Source organism: Ceratotherium simum, chromosome 3 (assembly GCF_057802395.1).
Source record: "Ceratotherium simum simum isolate JZ-2026a chromosome 3, ASM5780239v1, whole genome shotgun sequence".
Taxonomy (NCBI): Eukaryota; Metazoa; Chordata; class Mammalia; order Perissodactyla; family Rhinocerotidae; genus Ceratotherium; species Ceratotherium simum.
The window spans coordinates 23,689,093-23,705,414 of record NC_141902.1 but is presented as its reverse complement, the minus strand read 5'-3'; the positions used below and the strand labels follow the sequence as shown (position 1 = coordinate 23,705,414).

Here is a 16,322-nt window from a genome sequence, read left to right as displayed (position 1 = left end):
GCCTGGCCTCTTCTCCCCGCCCCTCCAGCGTCGCGGCCCTGGGCCTGGAGCCGGGGCAGCTCCGCGCGTCACTGGGGTCCCCGGGGGCTGGGGGGCTCCCCAGGGCGGGCCGGAGGGAGGACGGGAGGGAAGGGAGGGGAGCCGCTCGGCTGCCGCGGAACTCCGGCCCGCCGGTCCAGCCCTCCCTCTGCCTCTGCCCCTGCCCCTGCCCCTGCCCCTGCCCCTACCCCGCAGAGCCTGTTTCTCATTAGGGTAACGGGCGCGGTCCCGCCCGGCTCCCGAGTGTTTGTAAACGTCTGACCCGAGGGCCGTCGCTTAACCCTTTGGGTGCCGGGCTGGGGCGCCGCTGGGGGTGCGGCCCCGAGCCGGAGGGATTTAGATTGAAGATCGCTGCGGCCTCTTAGAGAGGTTTGAAGTACACGGTCTACGTGGGGGGAAATGGTAGCACCCCCACCCATACGCGGTCTGAGTCACCAATCTCCGATCTAACTTTCTCTCATACAAGAGGGCCCCTCCCTGCCTGCCCTTCCTAGAAAACCCAGTCCGAGTCTTCATTTCTCCTCCCGCCCAGGTGACAGGTATCCAACCCTGGGGCCCTCCAGGTCGCAGGGCTCCGGGGCCCTAGTAAACCTGGCCAGGATTTTCAGGAGAGCCGGAGCGGGATGCCATCGGATAGGAGATTGTTTCCAGACCGCAGTTCTAGGGAGGAGAGAGCCGACTTCCCGTGGAGGCTAATTAATGGCCCCTCTGGGTGGCTGGGACAAGGGCAGCGGTAAAGCCCGGCCTGGATCATCGCCCATCAGGGGCCGTGGACCTTTGAACTGTTTCCCAAGACGGCTAAATGTTCTTCACCTTAGGTGGGAGGGGGAGAGACGGCTAGTGGAGGGGCTGATTCTGCAGGGAAAAGGCTTCCAGAAGGCCAGGTCAGGACGGCCTCAGGCGAGGGACTTCGAAGGAATGGCTTTTCTCTCTTCAGAGCAGCCTGGAGCCACTCTGCACCCTTGGCCTCAGGGTTGGAGGGAAACGGGAGGAGAGTTGGTCCTTCCTTGCCAGTTGCTGGCTGCCCAACTCTTTAGAACTTCAGAAAGGGTCTTCTGTGGGCTCTCTACACTGTGGGCACAGGATGTGGCCCCTTTAAGGCGCTCGGACCCGGAGCCCCTGAATTTAGACTAAGTTGGGGGTGGTAGTGGTGGCTCTCCCTGCGGGAAATGATTGTCACAACTGCGGGCCAATAGGCATCATTATGGTCGTTCCACACTTGAGGGACCGTTTTCCAATTCAGTTTTGTTCTTTTTTTTTGAGGGGGAGGTACTGGAGAGAGCACAGAGGGAGGGAGGGTGGGGGAGGACGAGGGGCGCGTGGTTTTCCCATCTCATCCCTGGAGGAGGGACTGAAGCATCCCGCGCAGCCAATCAGGGACAGGCTGGGGGGGGCGCTTTGAAGAAGTTTAGGGAAAAAAGTTTGGAAAAGTTTTTATAATAACGAGGGGGCGTCCGGAGGGAGGCGGCAGCGGCGGAGGAGGGGGCATCTCAAGAAGGGGAGGGAGGGAGCCCCGGGTGAACAGCCTCAGCCTCCTGAGCTCCCCCCTCCCACCCAGACCGGGACCTGGGGGCTCTGGCCGGATCCATGGGGGCAGCAAGCTGCGAGGATGAGGAGCTGGAATTTAAGCTGGTGTTCGGGGAGGAAAAGGAGGCCCCCCCGCTGGGCGCGGGGGGATCGGGGGAAGGTTAGTGTTGGGCTGGGAAGGGGTCTTGGGGTCAGTGAGGGAAGGGCCTGGGGATCCCGAGTCTAGGGATTTGAGGGCAGAGGCCTGGGGTGGGGGATGAGAGGGTCAGAGGTTGAGGGAAGTCGCGGGGCTCGAGGGTCTGCAGAGGTGAGGCTGGGGTCGGGCACCACTTTCTCCTTTTTAGGTGGTGACTGGGGTGGGGGTGGGGGTGCCGTTGGCTGCGCGCCGCCTCTCGGCTGGGCCGACTGTCACTGGGATGGGGGGCGGGCGGGAACAAGCGGTCCCGAGAGCCCGGGGCGCCGCCGGGGGAACGGGAGGTCCGGCTCCGGAGCTTGCCCCTTGCGGACCGAGCCCGGGCCCGCAGACCGGACGGCAGGCCGGGGGCGCTTTCGGGCCCCGCCAGGGCGATCCTCGCCTCCCCCTGCCCCTCCCCCGTCTGGCCGCAATGAGAGGCAGATGGCGGGGATTGAGCCGGGGGCGGCGGCCGGCGCTCGCACGGAATCGGCGCTGCCCGCGCCCCCCTCCCCCGCACCGGGCCCGGCACGCAGCAACCCCTCGGCTGCACCGCCCCCACCCCCCCAGATTGGGGGGAGCGAGGGAGGAGCCACCTCCCCTCGTCACCACAGCCCTGGCGCCCCCCTTCCCTTGGCCACCGTTGCGATGGCAACTGGGGCTCATGCCAGCGCCGTTTGGGGGTTTGGGAACCGCTGCTAATTGGGTTCATGTGTGAGTCGCCCCCAGCCCAGCCGAGCGCCTCCCTAAACCCGCCTCCAGGCCCAGCCCCAGCCCCTCTCGACCCGCCTCCCTCACCTTAAGACCCGCCCCGTTGGGTACCCCAGGTTCCAGGGCTGGGGGCTCAGAGTGTGAGGGTTTCCGAGTGGGAAAAGGCCTGGCACGCCTGGATCTATCTCCTCCACCTTCCCAGAGGTCCAACTTGGCTTTTGTCTCTATGGCTCTGAAGGGTTCCTGAGGACTCCTCCTTGCTGAGGAGGGGATAGCAGAGCAGGACTTGGGGCGGCTGGCCACTCAAGGATCTAGACATCTCACTTGCTTCTCTGTCCCCTCATCTCCTGTGGCATCCCTCTCTCTGTCCCCTCCTTCCCATTTTGACAGAACTGGACTCAGAGGACGCCCCGCCATGCTGTCGTCTGGCCCTGGGGGAGCCCCCTCCCTATGGCGCTGCCCCTATTGGCATTCCCCGGCCTCCACCCCCTCGGCCTGGCATGCACTCACCACCACCCCGCCCGGCCCCCTCACCTGGCACTTGGGAGAGCCAGCCAGCCCGGTCAGTGAGGCTGGGGGGACCGGGAGGGTGTTCTGGGGGGGCTGGGGGAGGCCGTGTTCTTGAGTGCCCCAGCATCCGCATCACCTCCATCTCTCCCACGCCCGACCCGCCGGCCACGCTGGAGGACAACGCGGATGCCTGGGGGGACGGCTCCCCCAGGGATTACCCCCCTCCAGAAGGCTTTGGAGGCTACCGAGAGGCAGGGGGCCAGGGCGGGGGCCCCTTCTTCAGCCCAAGCCCTGGCAGCAGCAGCCTGTCCTCGTGGAGCTTCTTCTCAGATGCCTCTGACGAGGCAGCCCTGTATGCGGCCTGCGATGAGGTGGAGTCTGAGCTAAATGAGGCGGCCTCCCGCTTTGGCCTGGGCTCCCCGCTGCCCTCGCCCCGGGCCTCTCCTAGGCCATGGACCCCGGATGATCCCTGGAGCCTGTATGGTCCAAGCCCCGGAGGCCGGGGGCCGGAGGATAGCTGGCTACTCCTCAGCGCTCCTGGGCCCACCCCAGCCTCCCCACGGCCTGCCTCTCCATGCGGCAAACGGCGCTATTCCAGCTCAGGAACCCCATCTTCGGCCTCCCCGGCTCTGTCGCGCCGCGGCAGTCTGGGGGAGGAGGGGCCAGAGCCACCTGCACCACCTCCATTGCCTCTGGCCCGGGACCCTGGCTCCCCTGGCCCCTTTGACTATGTGGGGGCCCCACCTGCGGAGAGCATCCCCCAGAAGACCCGGAGGACTTCCAGCGAGCAGGCAGTGGCCCTGCCTCGCCCTGAGGAGCCTGCCCCGTGCAATGGGAAGCTGCCTTCTGGAACAGAGGAGGCTGCGGCTCCTCCAGGGGGTCCTCGGAAGGAGGTGGCTGGCATGGACTACCTGGCAGTGCCGTCCCCACTGGCTTGGTCAAAGGCCCGGATTGGGGGACACAGCCCCATCTTCAGGTGAGGGTTATGCCTGACACCACCGCTGTCTCTAGCCATACCACTGCAGAAGCAGAAGGGTCAAGGGCTGGGTTTGAAAAAAGGTCTTAGTTCTGTGCCCTTGGCCTTTCAAACGAGAATGTGCAACCAGCTTGGCTGCTGCCATCTACCCAGTTTTAGGGAGAATTAAAAAAGAAGAAAAAAAAAAAATCCCCTATGGACAGATGATTTGCAAAAGGACAATCAGTCCTTGTGGACCAATTAGAGAAAGTGCCCGCCCCCCCTCCCAGGAAGACCACTTAGGTAAAGGAGGAGTTCCTCTAGGGTGTCCCCCACCCCCAGTTCTGGCTAGCACTGCCTGGGCCTGGCCCCGAGGCTGGATTTCAGCCCTCCACTGGGTAGCAGGAAGTCTTCCTTCTTTATCTCTTAATTTCTAGGGCCTGACTTGTGGCCTAGAAGTATAGCTGCTAATTTGCATGAAATAGCATATATTTGCAAGTCAAAGAATTCTTATGAAAACAAGCAGTTCGTGCAGCTCTTCTACCCCTTTCACCCTCAAAGAATCCTGCCCATTTCAATAATCCTAAACCTTGGGATGTCAGAGTGAGCTGGTTCTATCCAGAAAAGTTTCCTGGAGAAAGAGGCCTTAACACCTGTTTCTCTGGGTTCCTGTCGGACAGGTTTCTCACACTCAGCACTCTTGATATTTTGAGCAGGATAATTCTTTGTTGTGTGGGGCTGTGAGGGGCATTGTAGGATGGTTTAGCAGCATCCCTGACCTCCACCCACTAGATGCTTGGAGCATCCCCGCCCCAAGTTGTGACAGCCAAAAACAGTTTCCAGACATTGTCAGATATCACCTTGGGGCAATTACCAGTCGAGGTCCCCTGGCCTAGGGTGTCTGGGAGCTCCATACAGGAAAGTTGCACATCTGTAACCCTCAGCTCCCTGGAACCCACCTGTCCAGCCCCAACTAGTGGAAAGGGCCCTGGCCTGGGAACAGGACATGCTCAGTCCTGGTGTTTGTCAGTAGCTGGCATGCTTGGCCCACTACTTTCTACCCTCCGGGCCTCAGTTTCTTTATTTGAAAAACAAAGGGGTTAATCTCACAGGCCTTTTCTATTCTGAAGTGGTGCTTCTTTACTTGACTCTTCCCTTCTAGGTCTGGGGATGAGGATGGGCTTAGGGTTCCTCTGTATCCAGGTGAATCCTTGCCACTTCAGACCCTGTGCTCGGAGCTGGAGAAGGGAGTCTCAGGCCTGGTGCCATCTTCCACACTCTCAGGGGGCTCTGAGGGGCCTGTCCCCTATCTTCCCTTGCTTCTGGGCTTTTGGATTTCTTCATTTCTGCTGTTATTTCCTTTTTCCCACACCCACCCCTTCCTCCCTCACATTGCAGGGAGCTGGGATCCGTGCTGCCCTGACCAGGGTCTGAGGCTGCAGGTGACAGTTGCTTTTCTCTCCTACCCAGGACCTCCGCCCTACCCCCCCTGGACTGGCCTCTGCCCAGCCAGTATGAGCAGCTGGAGCTGAGGATTGAGGTGCAGCCTAGAGCCCACCACCGGGCCCACTATGAGACAGAGGGGAGCAGAGGAGCTGTCAAAGCTGCCCCTGGTGGTCACCCAGTAGTCAAGGTAGGGGGCAGAGTCCCAGCCTGATAGCCTTTCTCCTCTCCAGTCCCAGATCCTTGCAGAAGGGCTCCAGCTGTGCAGACCCATGGCACTGCCCTTTCCCACACTCCCTCTCAGCCATGACCTAGTAGGCAGCCTGGGGGAGGGGCTGGAGTTGGGGGAGGAAGGGTGCACTTCAAGGACCCGGATATACTTTCTACTCTTCTGTCCCTCCACCCCCCCCACCCCCCTTCATCCCATGGGACACCAGCCTCCTGTCTGCTCTGGAAAATGATGGCCTGCCAGATGTGGGGGAGGGTTAGGCTGAGGCCAAAGTTCACTGGGAGTTAGGTTGTCTCTGTTGAGTTGGGCCAGTCTCTCTTGGAAGATTTTCCCCTTTGCCCAGCCCAGCTTGGGCTTTATTCCAAGAATAACACTGTGAACTCCAGGCCACGTTTTCTCTACAACTGGTGCCCAATTTCCCTTGGGAATCTCTTCCAGGATATCCTTTATCTTGCACCATCCTCATCCTCTGGTGGACTAAAAACCCAGGGATGGATGAAGGATGAGACAGCGGGAATTTCACTGGGTGACTTCTGTCTCCGTCTGCCAGCTCCTAGGCTACAGTGAGAAGCCACTGACCCTACAGATGTTCATTGGAACTGCAGATGAGAGGAACCTGCGGCCTCACGCCTTCTATCAGGTGCACCGTATCACGGGCAAGATGGTGGCCACAGCCAGCTATGAAGCTGTAGTCAGTGGTACCAAGGTGTTGGAGATGACCCTGCTTCCTGAGAACAACATGGCAGCCAAGTAGGTCCCCCCTCCACTTCCCCTTAGTCTTCAGGCTTTAGGACCAGTCTTTTCCATGGGGCCTAAGCTAGGCCCACTTCTTCCTCTTCCCGAAAAGCCTAGACCTCATCCCTAGGAGCCAGTTTCAGGCCTTCTCACCATCTAGAAGAGGACTTTGGGGCTGGGAACATTCTAGAGAGGCCATCTCTGGGTTAAATAGCCACCCTAGGCTCGCAGAGAAGGTCATTCAGGGCTTTGGGTGGAGGGTGGGAGCTTCCCTCTTGGGGAGCATCACTATTCTGGCTTCAGCTAGGAGGGCTTGCCTTCCATTCTTTGCCTTCAGCATCGACTGTGCTGGAATCCTGAAGCTTCGGAATTCCGACATTGAGCTGCGGAAGGGTGAGACGGACATCGGGCGCAAGAACACACGTGTGCGGCTGGTGTTCCGGGTACACGTGCCCCAGGGCAGCGGGAAGGTCGTCTCGGTGCAGACAGCATCGGTGCCCATCGAGTGCTGTGAGCAAAGGGGCCCTGTAACATCTCTCTGTCTCTTGCGACCCTCTTATCTATGTGTCTGTCTGTCCGGCCATCTCCTCTGCACAGTGTCCTGTGCCCTGTCTGTCCTGGGTAGCCCTGTAAAGGACTCAGCCCTTATTTCTATCATGGATGGAGTGAGGGCAGTGTTCTAATTTGCCCCTGCCTCAGACTCTGTCTCTGGGCTGGGCCAGAGCGGCCCTGTCCTCCTTCTGCCCCTGGGTGGTGCTGTGCAACTGTTTGGGTAGCTCTCTGGTCTACCCTGTTCACATCTCTCTCTGCCCAGGAGCGGCTCCTTACATGGTCTGTGTGACCCCAGGGAGACTTTTGGTTTACTTGTGTGTCTGCCACTGAGGAGGGCTCCTGCAGGGCCCTGTGGCAGTTATTCCAAGGAGGAGGGTGCAGAGGAGGCTGTCCTCTCCATGCCTAGCCCAGTGAGGCCTTTCCTGCCCTGCTCTGCAGCCCAGCGCTCAGCCCAGGAGCTGCCCCAGGTGGAGGCCTACAGCCCCAGTGCCTGCTCCGTGAGAGGAGGAGAGGAACTAGTGCTAACGGGCTCCAACTTCCTGCCAGACTCCAAGGTGGTGTTCATCGAGAGGGGCCCTGGTGAGCACCCACTGGGGAGGGGAGGGCAGGCAGGAAGGGCTTGGCACGGGTGGGTGAAAGGTCTCTGGCACTGTCATTAAACTAGCTGGTTGAGCCTCAGTTTCCTTATGTGTACAATGGGACAGATAGACTGCCCTTCCTATTGTACTGTGCTTCCCATGTGTATGACAGCAATCCAAAATGCTCAGGATGGTGAGCAAATGTAAGAAATGCACGGTCTATTTATTAAAGAGGAGCCAGCTTTGAGATAATTTCCCCACATGTGTATAGGGTATATGAGGAGAAGGGAAGAGGTGACTTACACCCTGACAGCCCCGCCCTGAGCCCCTCCTGAGTTATGGGCCTGGTGGCACAGCTATGATTATAAGAGCCGGTGAGGTGCCCCGGGATGGAGCTGCAGGGGTAGAGAGGGAAGACTGAGGGGTCCAGGTGCACCCACCAACTTGAGGCCTTTGCTGTCCCCCAATCCTGCCCACCCCAGCCCCTACACTCAAGTCTAGCACCCACGGACCATATCAGAGCAGATTCCCAGGTCTAGGTCGTGAGACTTGGGGTCTTGCCTTTCTTCAAGCTAAGACCCTTTGCTACCTTTGACCTTCCTCTCAGTGCTATCATGGGAGGGGTTGCTTGGAGTTGGGTGGGAGGGTTCAAGAGTTACTCCTGTCACTAACTCCTTCTGGTCCCTGGGCTGGCCCTGCCATTTCTCTTGGTCTCAGTTTGCTGCTCTCTACCTTGGGGACAATTTTAAACCCTGCCTCTTCCATTTGATTGGGTAAACACCCAGTGGGTTCCTCTGTGAGCCCGGCCTTGTAGGGCCTTCTGAGTCTGGCTTTGGCTCTAACAAGAGGGCAAATGACAGGGCACCGGGCAGGGGGCAGGGGGCAGGGGCCTGGGGCTGGGCTGGAGCTGTCTATTCCTCCTGCACAGATGGAAAGCTGCAATGGGAGGAGGAGGCCACAGTGAACCGGCTGCAGAGCAATGAGGTACCAGTGTCACTAGGGTACCCCCCCTGGGGGTGGGGGTGGGAGACGTCAGGAAATTCTCAGCTGGGTCCTTTGCCCATGGGAGTGGACTCCAGAAGCCACCTGTTCTTTTCCTGAGGAGGCCATCTGGCCACTCTGGAAGCAGGTTCATCTCTAGGGAATGGACTTTGCTCCTTAGCAAATGGAAAAAACCAGGAGGTGGAGTTTGGGTCCTTGGAAGGGCTGGGCTAAGCCTAGATCCCTGAGGGCTCCCTGCCTCATCCTCTGCTCTTCTGCAGGTGACACTGACCCTGACCGTCCCGGAGTACAGCAACAAGCGGGTGTCCCGGCCGGTCCAGGTCTACTTTTATGTCTCCAATGGGCGGAGGAAGCGCAGCCCTACCCAAAGTTTCAAGTTCCTGCCTGGTGCGCTCTGGGATAGCCCGTGGTGGGATATGGGGCTATGGGGAGCTGAGGCAGGGCAGAGGGATGGATAAAAGCTGGGGATGGGAAGGTGGTTGGAGGGTGGCAGCGGGAGGACTGCCAGACCTCTCACTACGTGTCATCCTGCTTCCCAGTGATCTTCAAGGAGGAGCCCCTACAAGACTCATCTCTCCGGGGCTTCCCTTCAGCATCAGGCCCCCCCTTTGGCACTGACATGGACTTCTCACCACCCAGGCCCCCCTACCCCTCCTATCCCCATGAAGACCCTGCTTATGAAACTCCTTACCTGTCAGAAGGCTTCAGCTATGGCACACCCCCTCTATATCCCCAGACGGGCCCCCCACCATCCTACAGACCTGGCCTGCGGATGTTCCCTGAGACTGGGGGTACCACAGGTTGTGCCCGCCCACCTCCAGTCTCCTTCCTTCCCCGGCCCTTCCCTAGTGACCCCTATGGAGGACGGGGCTCCCCTTTTCCCCTGGGGCTGCCATTCTCTACTCCATCACCCTTTCGGCCTCCACTGCCTTCATCCCCACCAAATGAAGCCCCCTTCCCTCCCCAGAGTGGTGTTCATCCCTCACCTGCTGAGGGATACAGTGAGGTAGGGCCAAGCTATGGCCCTGGGGAGGGGGCTCCGGAGCAGGAGAAATCCAGGGGTGGCTACGGCAGCGGCTTCCGAGACAGTGTCCCTATCCAGGGTATCACGCTGGAGGAAGGTGGGTGTGGGACTGGGGGCTGTGAGTGTGAGTGTGTGCAAGAGATTGCTCTGCATGTTTGCTGAGGGCTGGAGCTTGGCTTTCCCGAGATTGAGCATCCTTGGTCCCTCAGGGCCAATTGCAGGGACTCAGGAGGCAAGTGCTTGGTGCGTGTGGCCACCTGAACCAAGTTAACTTAATTCTGAAGGGTGCATGGAGTACCTGCCCCAACCCTTCTCCTGCCTCTGCCCCAGATCACAAAATCTCAGGCTAGAAGTACTTTCAAGATCATTGAGTCTAGCTCCCTCAATTTGCGGACTCAGGCACTGAATTTCAGAGAGGGGTAGTGGCTTGCTGAGGGCCCAGTCAAGCTCGTTTCCCCGTGCCTCAGCTTCCCCCTAAATATGGTGACTGTGGGCAGGATTGGTGATGAGGAGCCTTCACACTTTGCCTCTCCTTCCTCCCACTGGCTACACCCACCTCTGGCCCTGCTGACACCGATTGCCTGGATGTTGCAGGCCGAACCAGCAGGAAAGGGCTGGGATGGGGGACTGGAAGCCCACCACTGGTGGATGGAGTTGAGCAAGATTTGCTTGGGAGCAGGTATCAAGACATGTTGGGGAAACTGAGGCCCAGTGGAAGAGAAGCCAGTGGAGGATACTAGAGGCATCCGAGACTGAGGCCTGCCTGGAATGGATTGGGGGTCTCTGGAAAAGGAGGGGACCCGCCCCTAGCCCAATCTCTCAACTGCCCCTCCTTTACAGTGAGTGAGATCATTGGCCGAGACCTGAGTGGCTTCCCTGCACCTCCTGGAGAAGAGCCTCCTGCCTGAACCATCGCCTGGCAACCCCTGCCCCCCAGCCCTGCCCACTTGCCCTTCCTCCTGGGGTGGTGGTTCCAGAAGCTTGGAGCCAATCTGGTTCCTCTTTCCCCGGCTTTTGCCTCCTCTCCCCTGCTCTCCCTCCCTTCCCCTAGCTGAGGTGTGGCCCCTGGGCCTGGTGCTGCCGTGAGGGCTGGGGGAGGGAGATCGTGGAGGACTGGGATGGGGTGGAGACAGGCGGGGTGCCGGGTCTGACTGGACTGAAGGCTGTGTCTAGATTGTGTACAGGCAATGGTGGCGGGAGACTGGGGACAGGTTGATGGGTAATAAACTGCTCACTGACTAGTGCTCCAGGCTCTAGCACTCTTTGGAGAGAGAGATGGGGCAGCTTACTCCAGCCCTGGCCTGAGGAGGCTTAGAGGTGGGAAAGAGATGGGATGTGGCTGGGGTCATTGCATCCCAAAGAGCTTCTCAGTGCAGCGGGGCTGGGGAGGGTTTGAAGGGGCCCCAGAAGCTCCCTAGCTGGGGTGAGGTTGGAGGCCAGGGCTTGAGTAGGCCTCTGTTCCCTGCGGATTCAGATTCCTTTAGGAGTTTGGGATGGGGCCTAGGAATCTGTGTATTTTCAAGTTCCTTTCCCCTGCCACCGCCCAGATGATTTCGATTCATAGCCAAGGTCAGGAAATACCAGTCTAGTCCCTCTCCCTCATTTACAAAGTAGGAATCTGTGACTCAGAGAGGGAAAGGGGCTTGCCCAAGATCACACAGCTAATCAGTAGCAGGTTGAATGTCACACTCCTGGGCTCCTGCCCCCAGCTCACCCTCAGACACTCTGACTCACGGGACCCAGGCCCCTGAAGCTTAGCTCCCTGGAGAAGGGTTAGAGATGAGGGAGGGCTGGCATGGGTCCATCCACACTCTGGATTCTCCTACCCTTGGGGACTGTGAAGACATTCTGGAAAGATCTGTGCTTCAGAGGTAGACTGTAGGAAGCCAAGCATCCTCCCCAGCAGCTCTGAATGCCTCCTGCCCTGGGGCACAGGGCATGTATGAGCTCCTGGCCTGTCCTGCAGTTGTACCCCCTGTCACGGTGGACAGCCTGGAAACCTGGTTTGTCCCCTGTCTTGACAGCCTATGGGGCCAAGGCCCCAGTGCGTTGGGGAAAGTCAGACCTTGTCTGCCCTGCCCCCTGGGGCCTGAGTACCACTAGCCTGAGCTGGCCAGGCCTGGTTGCAGGGTGCTGTGTCCAAAATATATTCAGGCGGTTAGCCCTGGGGAGACTTGCCTTACCTCAAGGCCGGGGGGGCCTCTATGTGCTGCCAGGTCTGGAAGTGCCCATGTGTTCAGGGGTGGGTGTGACAAAGGCTGGCTGTGGACTGGAGGACAAGAGAAGCAGATGATGCTGGTCCCGTCCAGTCCATTGCTGCTTAGCAATGAATTGCCTTTATCTTTCTGAACGCAAACTGCTGTGAACTAAACTGACATCATGTGATCAGCTTGCTGGGCCTTGGCTGCTGTTCAGAGATACCGTCCAGCAGGAGGCAGTCATCACCCTGTAACCCATGTCAGAAGAGGCCCCGGGGGCAGGAGTCAGATCCAGCATCCAGCTCCCCCTAGATCTCTGACAAAGCGGGGTCAGACTCTGTGAATGGAAAGCTGTAGTGCTTTCGTTTTCTGGCGGTTTTGTTTTCTGCCAGAGCACTGCCATTCGTTCATTGCCAGACTTTTATTGAGCAGCTACTAAGTGCCAGGCAGTGGGCCCTGGAGGGCCTCTTAGCCTCCTGGGGCAACAGTAAGTACCCGGCTCATTATAACTCAACAGTTCAGCTCAGTAAATGTTTCTATGTCAGGTCTTGGGGGCCAGTGAGCAATTTTAATATGGGGTATGGAAGGAGCAGAGAGCAGGGGTGCTCTATCCAGCTGTGAGGTTAGAGGGGGCTCTAAGGGATGCCTTCTAGACTGAGACCTGAGGCATGATGGGATTGAGGAGGCTGAGTAGGGGAAGGGTAGGCCAGGTGGAGCCACCAGACGGGCCAAGTCCTGGAGGCGAGAGGCAAAGAAGGCAGGCGGATGGAGGGCCTGGCATGCTTGGAGGACCATGAGAGGTTCTGTTTGGTGGGGTTTGAGGACAAGTTAAGTTCTGGAAGTGGGGGAGCTATGAAGAGGGACTGGAGAGGGAAGCAGGTGCTGGATTCTGAGGGGCCTCGTAGCCATGCGGGGGAATTGAGACTTATCCAAGGATGATGGGAGCTTTCCCACTATACGGTAGGCCTTAAGCTGGGAGTGACACAATAGATTTGCCATAAAGTTCTTCCTTGAATTGAGCTGACATCTGCTTCCCTGTGACTACTCTGCCAGGGCCTTGTTCTGCCCTCTGGGCTCACACTTTATGGGCCTAACCCCTCTTCCCATTAAAATCCCGATGTGGGTTGGCCTCCCCAGGGTCATTGTCTCTTCCCAGGACCCCTACAGACATCCAGCTCCCTGAGGCTGGCGCTGGGAGAGAGAAGAGGAGGCTGGATCTTCAGCTGGTGCCAGAAAAGACTTTCTTGGCCAGGGTTTCTCAAAGTGTGGTCTGAGGATTACTTGCATTTGAATCATTAGGGTTTATTTTCCTTGTTTTCTGTTTTGGTTTGTAATGTAGATTGCTAGGCAACCCCGACCTACTCAATTATATTCTCTGGGGCCAGGGCCCGGGTATCTGCATTTTGGAGAGTACCCTAGGTGATTCTTCAGCACAGGGAAGTTTGAGAACTAGAATCATTTGTTAATTAGGTGTCCCTCCTTCCTCCTCCAGACTCTAAAGTAGCTCCCTGTCCCTTTCTTCCAGATCTTGTCTGGGTCGCCCTGGGTGGAGGGTCACCTGGAAAAGTGTACTTAGGGGAGGGGAAGGGTACACACCTTCCTGCACTGCAGCTCATCTCTCCCCTCACCTGGCTCAGTCTTGCTCCTTAGATAATCTGAGGATGGTCTCAGGGACAGCCTGGAATTCTCGTGCAGAAGCAGCTGCCCCGGGAACTTATTGAGTCTCCTCCTCTGGCTGGACCTCTGGGGAGGGCACACTGGGTAGCCTTCCCATTGGGTTTTGGGCTCTGCTTGGAGCAGGTTCTGTGGTGCACTGGAACCCACCACCAGACTTTCTAAGTCGTTGTGGAGAAGGCTGCAGAGAGGCAGCATCCTGTGCACTTCCTGGAAATTCCAGATGTGGGAAGTGCATAGGGATTTGGCTGCTCTTTTGGGAGCTGATTTTAGTGGCCTCTGTGTCTGATTACTCACCTAGCCACTCCCCGCAAAGTCCTCCAGGGCCCCTCCTCTGTGCCAAGCCCTGTGCTAGGCTTGAGGAACATGGGCATCACACTGGGGCCTCGCCCTGGAAGAGTGGATGATCAGTTACTGGTAGAGGAGACTTGCCTGCCTGGAGATGGGGTGACATGGTTTGATCTGCCTCTTCTGAGAGACAGAAATGGTATGTTGCTGTGGAAACACTCGGAACCGAGCCCAAGGGGGAGGGTCAAAGAACATTTCACAAAGTGGGGTGATTTTGAGCTAGGTCTTCAAGGAGGAGTGGTAATTTTCTGGGTGAACAAGATGGGCATGAGAGAGGGGGTCATGCCTGGGGGTTCAAGCGTATAAGGTCAAGACCAGATAGGTGGGAAGGAATCAGACTTGGGATGCTAAGGTGTATGGATAACAGGGAGTCATGCACTCATGTGGTCAGGGGGTCTACAGGTGTGGATGTGTGTGTGTGATTTAAGACTTAGAAGCTGTATGGAGAGAGAGTGGTAGGAAGACCAGAAAGAAGGGTTTTGCAGTAGTTCAGGAAAGAGAAATCTGGACTCTACCTACTACTTAGCTCAGCTAAACAGGATGAGCTAAGGTAAGGGGTCAGGGAATAGGCAAGGTCTTGGGCTGGAGTCCTAGCTCAGCCATCAACTGTCTGTATGACCTCTAGCATGTCCCAGACCTAACTGGGCCCCAGCTGCCTCCTCTGTAAATGTTTATTGAGGTCCTACTGTGTGCCAGCCTCTGTGGTAGCTGTTGGGGATAGAAGAACACATGAGACCAAGATGGTTCCTTCCCCCATGGAACTCAAAGTTCAACATGCAATTACGGAACAATGTGTAACTGTGGGGAAGTACTGGGGACTGTGGGACCTTATCGAAAGGCCACTGAACCTGCCATCTCCTGCTGCTTATGTATGTCTCATAGGAATGGTGGACGAATGTGTTTTGAGAGAATCTATTGGATCCATCCCTTTAGGGGGGAACAAGACATTCTCTGAAAGGAATGGAAATTCCTAATGTCGGTTATCCTGGATGAAGAGCATCCAGGTCAGGAAATGTGGATTTGTCTCTCAGGCCTTGGGTAGAGTTGAAGGAGCATCTCTCTATGCTTCTTTCTCTCAGGCCTGAATCCTGAGGGATCTAGTTAACCTTGAGTGTGTCCAAGTGGCCTCTACCGCAGTGAGGCAGGATCCTGGCAGGGCAGGAAGCCAGGGACCAAGGTTGGGCAAGGCGGCAGCTCCATCACTAAGTGGCATTCCATTTTATGCTCCCCTGAGTAATTCTTTTTAGACCTTTTTGAATGTCTTAATTTCCTAGGCCTGCCATAACAAAGCACCACAAACTGAGTGGCTTAAAACAATAGAAACTTGTTCTCTCGTAATTCAGGAGGCCAGAAGTCTAAAATCATGTTGTTGGCAGAGTTGGTTTCTTCTGGAGTCTCTGAGGGAGAATCTGTTCCAGTCCTCTCTCCTAGCTTCTGATGGTTGCTGGCAATCTTTGGTGTTCCTCAGCTTGTAGAAGCATCACTCCAATCGCTGCCTCTGTCATCACATGGAATTCTTCCTGTGTCTCCTCTTTGTCTCTGTGTCCAAATTTCCCTCATAAAGATACCAGTCAAAAGACACTATTTAGGGCCCGTCCTAACTTGATTACATCTGCAAAGACTCTATTTCCAAATAAGGTCACACTCAAAGGTAACGGAGGTTAGGACTTGACCATATCTTTTTTGGGGACCCAATTCAATTTACTACACTGAATTGCTTGCAAAGTTTTGTCAATCATTCTGATCTCAGTTGTGTTATGGAGAGTTAAGTAAAGGTACTCATGTTTGGGCCCAAGTGATGCAGGGGAGAGCAATGTCCTCTGATGCCAGCTTGGTGGACGCGGCCATGATGCACGGGATTCCCAAGGGAAAGGTGACTTTTGAGGCAGAGAAGTGTAGGAATTTTAAGGCCAACTCCCTCACTCCTCAGGTTCTCCCTCTCCTGCTGTTCTTGGACAATCTCAGTGTTATATTACTTGGGATGCTGGGAGCTTGTAGATTTACTTACAACTACATTTCCAAACTGGAAGGAGTTAACAAGATGAAAAAGGACTAAACAGTTAAATGAGAATGGGCATTCTCACGGAGCATTAGTATATTAAAAGCTCTGAAGATTCCTCCCATAAATAAATCCTTTTAACTGTGTAAAACCAGTGGAAACTGTGGGAAAACTGTGGAAACCAGTGTTTCCTAAATGTACTTAAGCATGAAGCTACTTTCTGTAGGACAATACTGTATTAGTTATCTATTACTGGGTAACATATTATCCCAAAACTTTGTGGCTTAAAACAACAATAAAAAGTTCTCTCTCACAGTTTCTGAGCGTCAGAGATTTGGGAGTGGCGTGGCTGAGTGGTTTTGGCTTGGAGTCTTTCATGAGGTTGCTGTCATCTGAAGGCTTTCTTTGAACTGAAGGATCCATTTTCTAGGTGGCTCCTTTACATGGCTGCCAGGTTGGTGCTGGCTGTTGGTGGGAGGTCTCAGTTCTTCATTTCATGGGCCTCTCCAGAAGCTGCTTGAGTGTCCTCATGACATGGCAGCTGGCTTTCTCCAGCGTGAGCAATCCAAGAAGCCAAGGTGGAAACTTTATAACTTAGCCTTGGAAGTCACACAGTGTCATCTCCA

General features: G+C 56.7%; 1 protein-coding gene across 1 annotated transcript; it reads left to right on the top strand.

Moving 5' to 3' along the window:
• Window positions 1-1,523: 1,523 nt before the first annotated feature.
• Window positions 1,524-16,011, top strand: NFATC4 (nuclear factor of activated T cells 4). The gene is made up of 10 exons (XM_004421168.3): window positions 1,524-1,726; window positions 2,840-3,935; window positions 5,385-5,547; window positions 6,137-6,336; window positions 6,659-6,831; window positions 7,312-7,452; window positions 8,380-8,435; window positions 8,714-8,840; window positions 8,993-9,574; window positions 10,318-16,011. The coding sequence occupies exons 1-10, from the start codon at window positions 1,627-1,629 to the stop codon at window positions 10,383-10,385; spliced, it is 2,706 nt and encodes a 901-aa protein (XP_004421225.1). The 5' UTR covers window positions 1,524-1,626; the 3' UTR covers window positions 10,386-16,011.
• The last annotated feature ends 311 nt before the right edge of the window (window positions 16,012-16,322 follow it).

Excerpts from the sequence above, each read along its gene's own strand:
- NFATC4 (XM_004421168.3), top strand. The coding sequence starts at position 1,627 with ATGGGGGCAGCAAGCTGCGAGGATGAGGAGCTGGAATTTAAGCTGGTG. Across the intron at positions 3,936-5,384 it reads GGACACAGCCCCATCTTCAG|GACCTCCGCCCTACCCCCCC; the intron begins GTGAGGGTTATG and ends TCTCCTACCCAG. Across the intron at positions 7,453-8,379 it reads GTTCATCGAGAGGGGCCCTG|ATGGAAAGCTGCAATGGGAG; the intron begins GTGAGCACCCAC and ends CCTCCTGCACAG.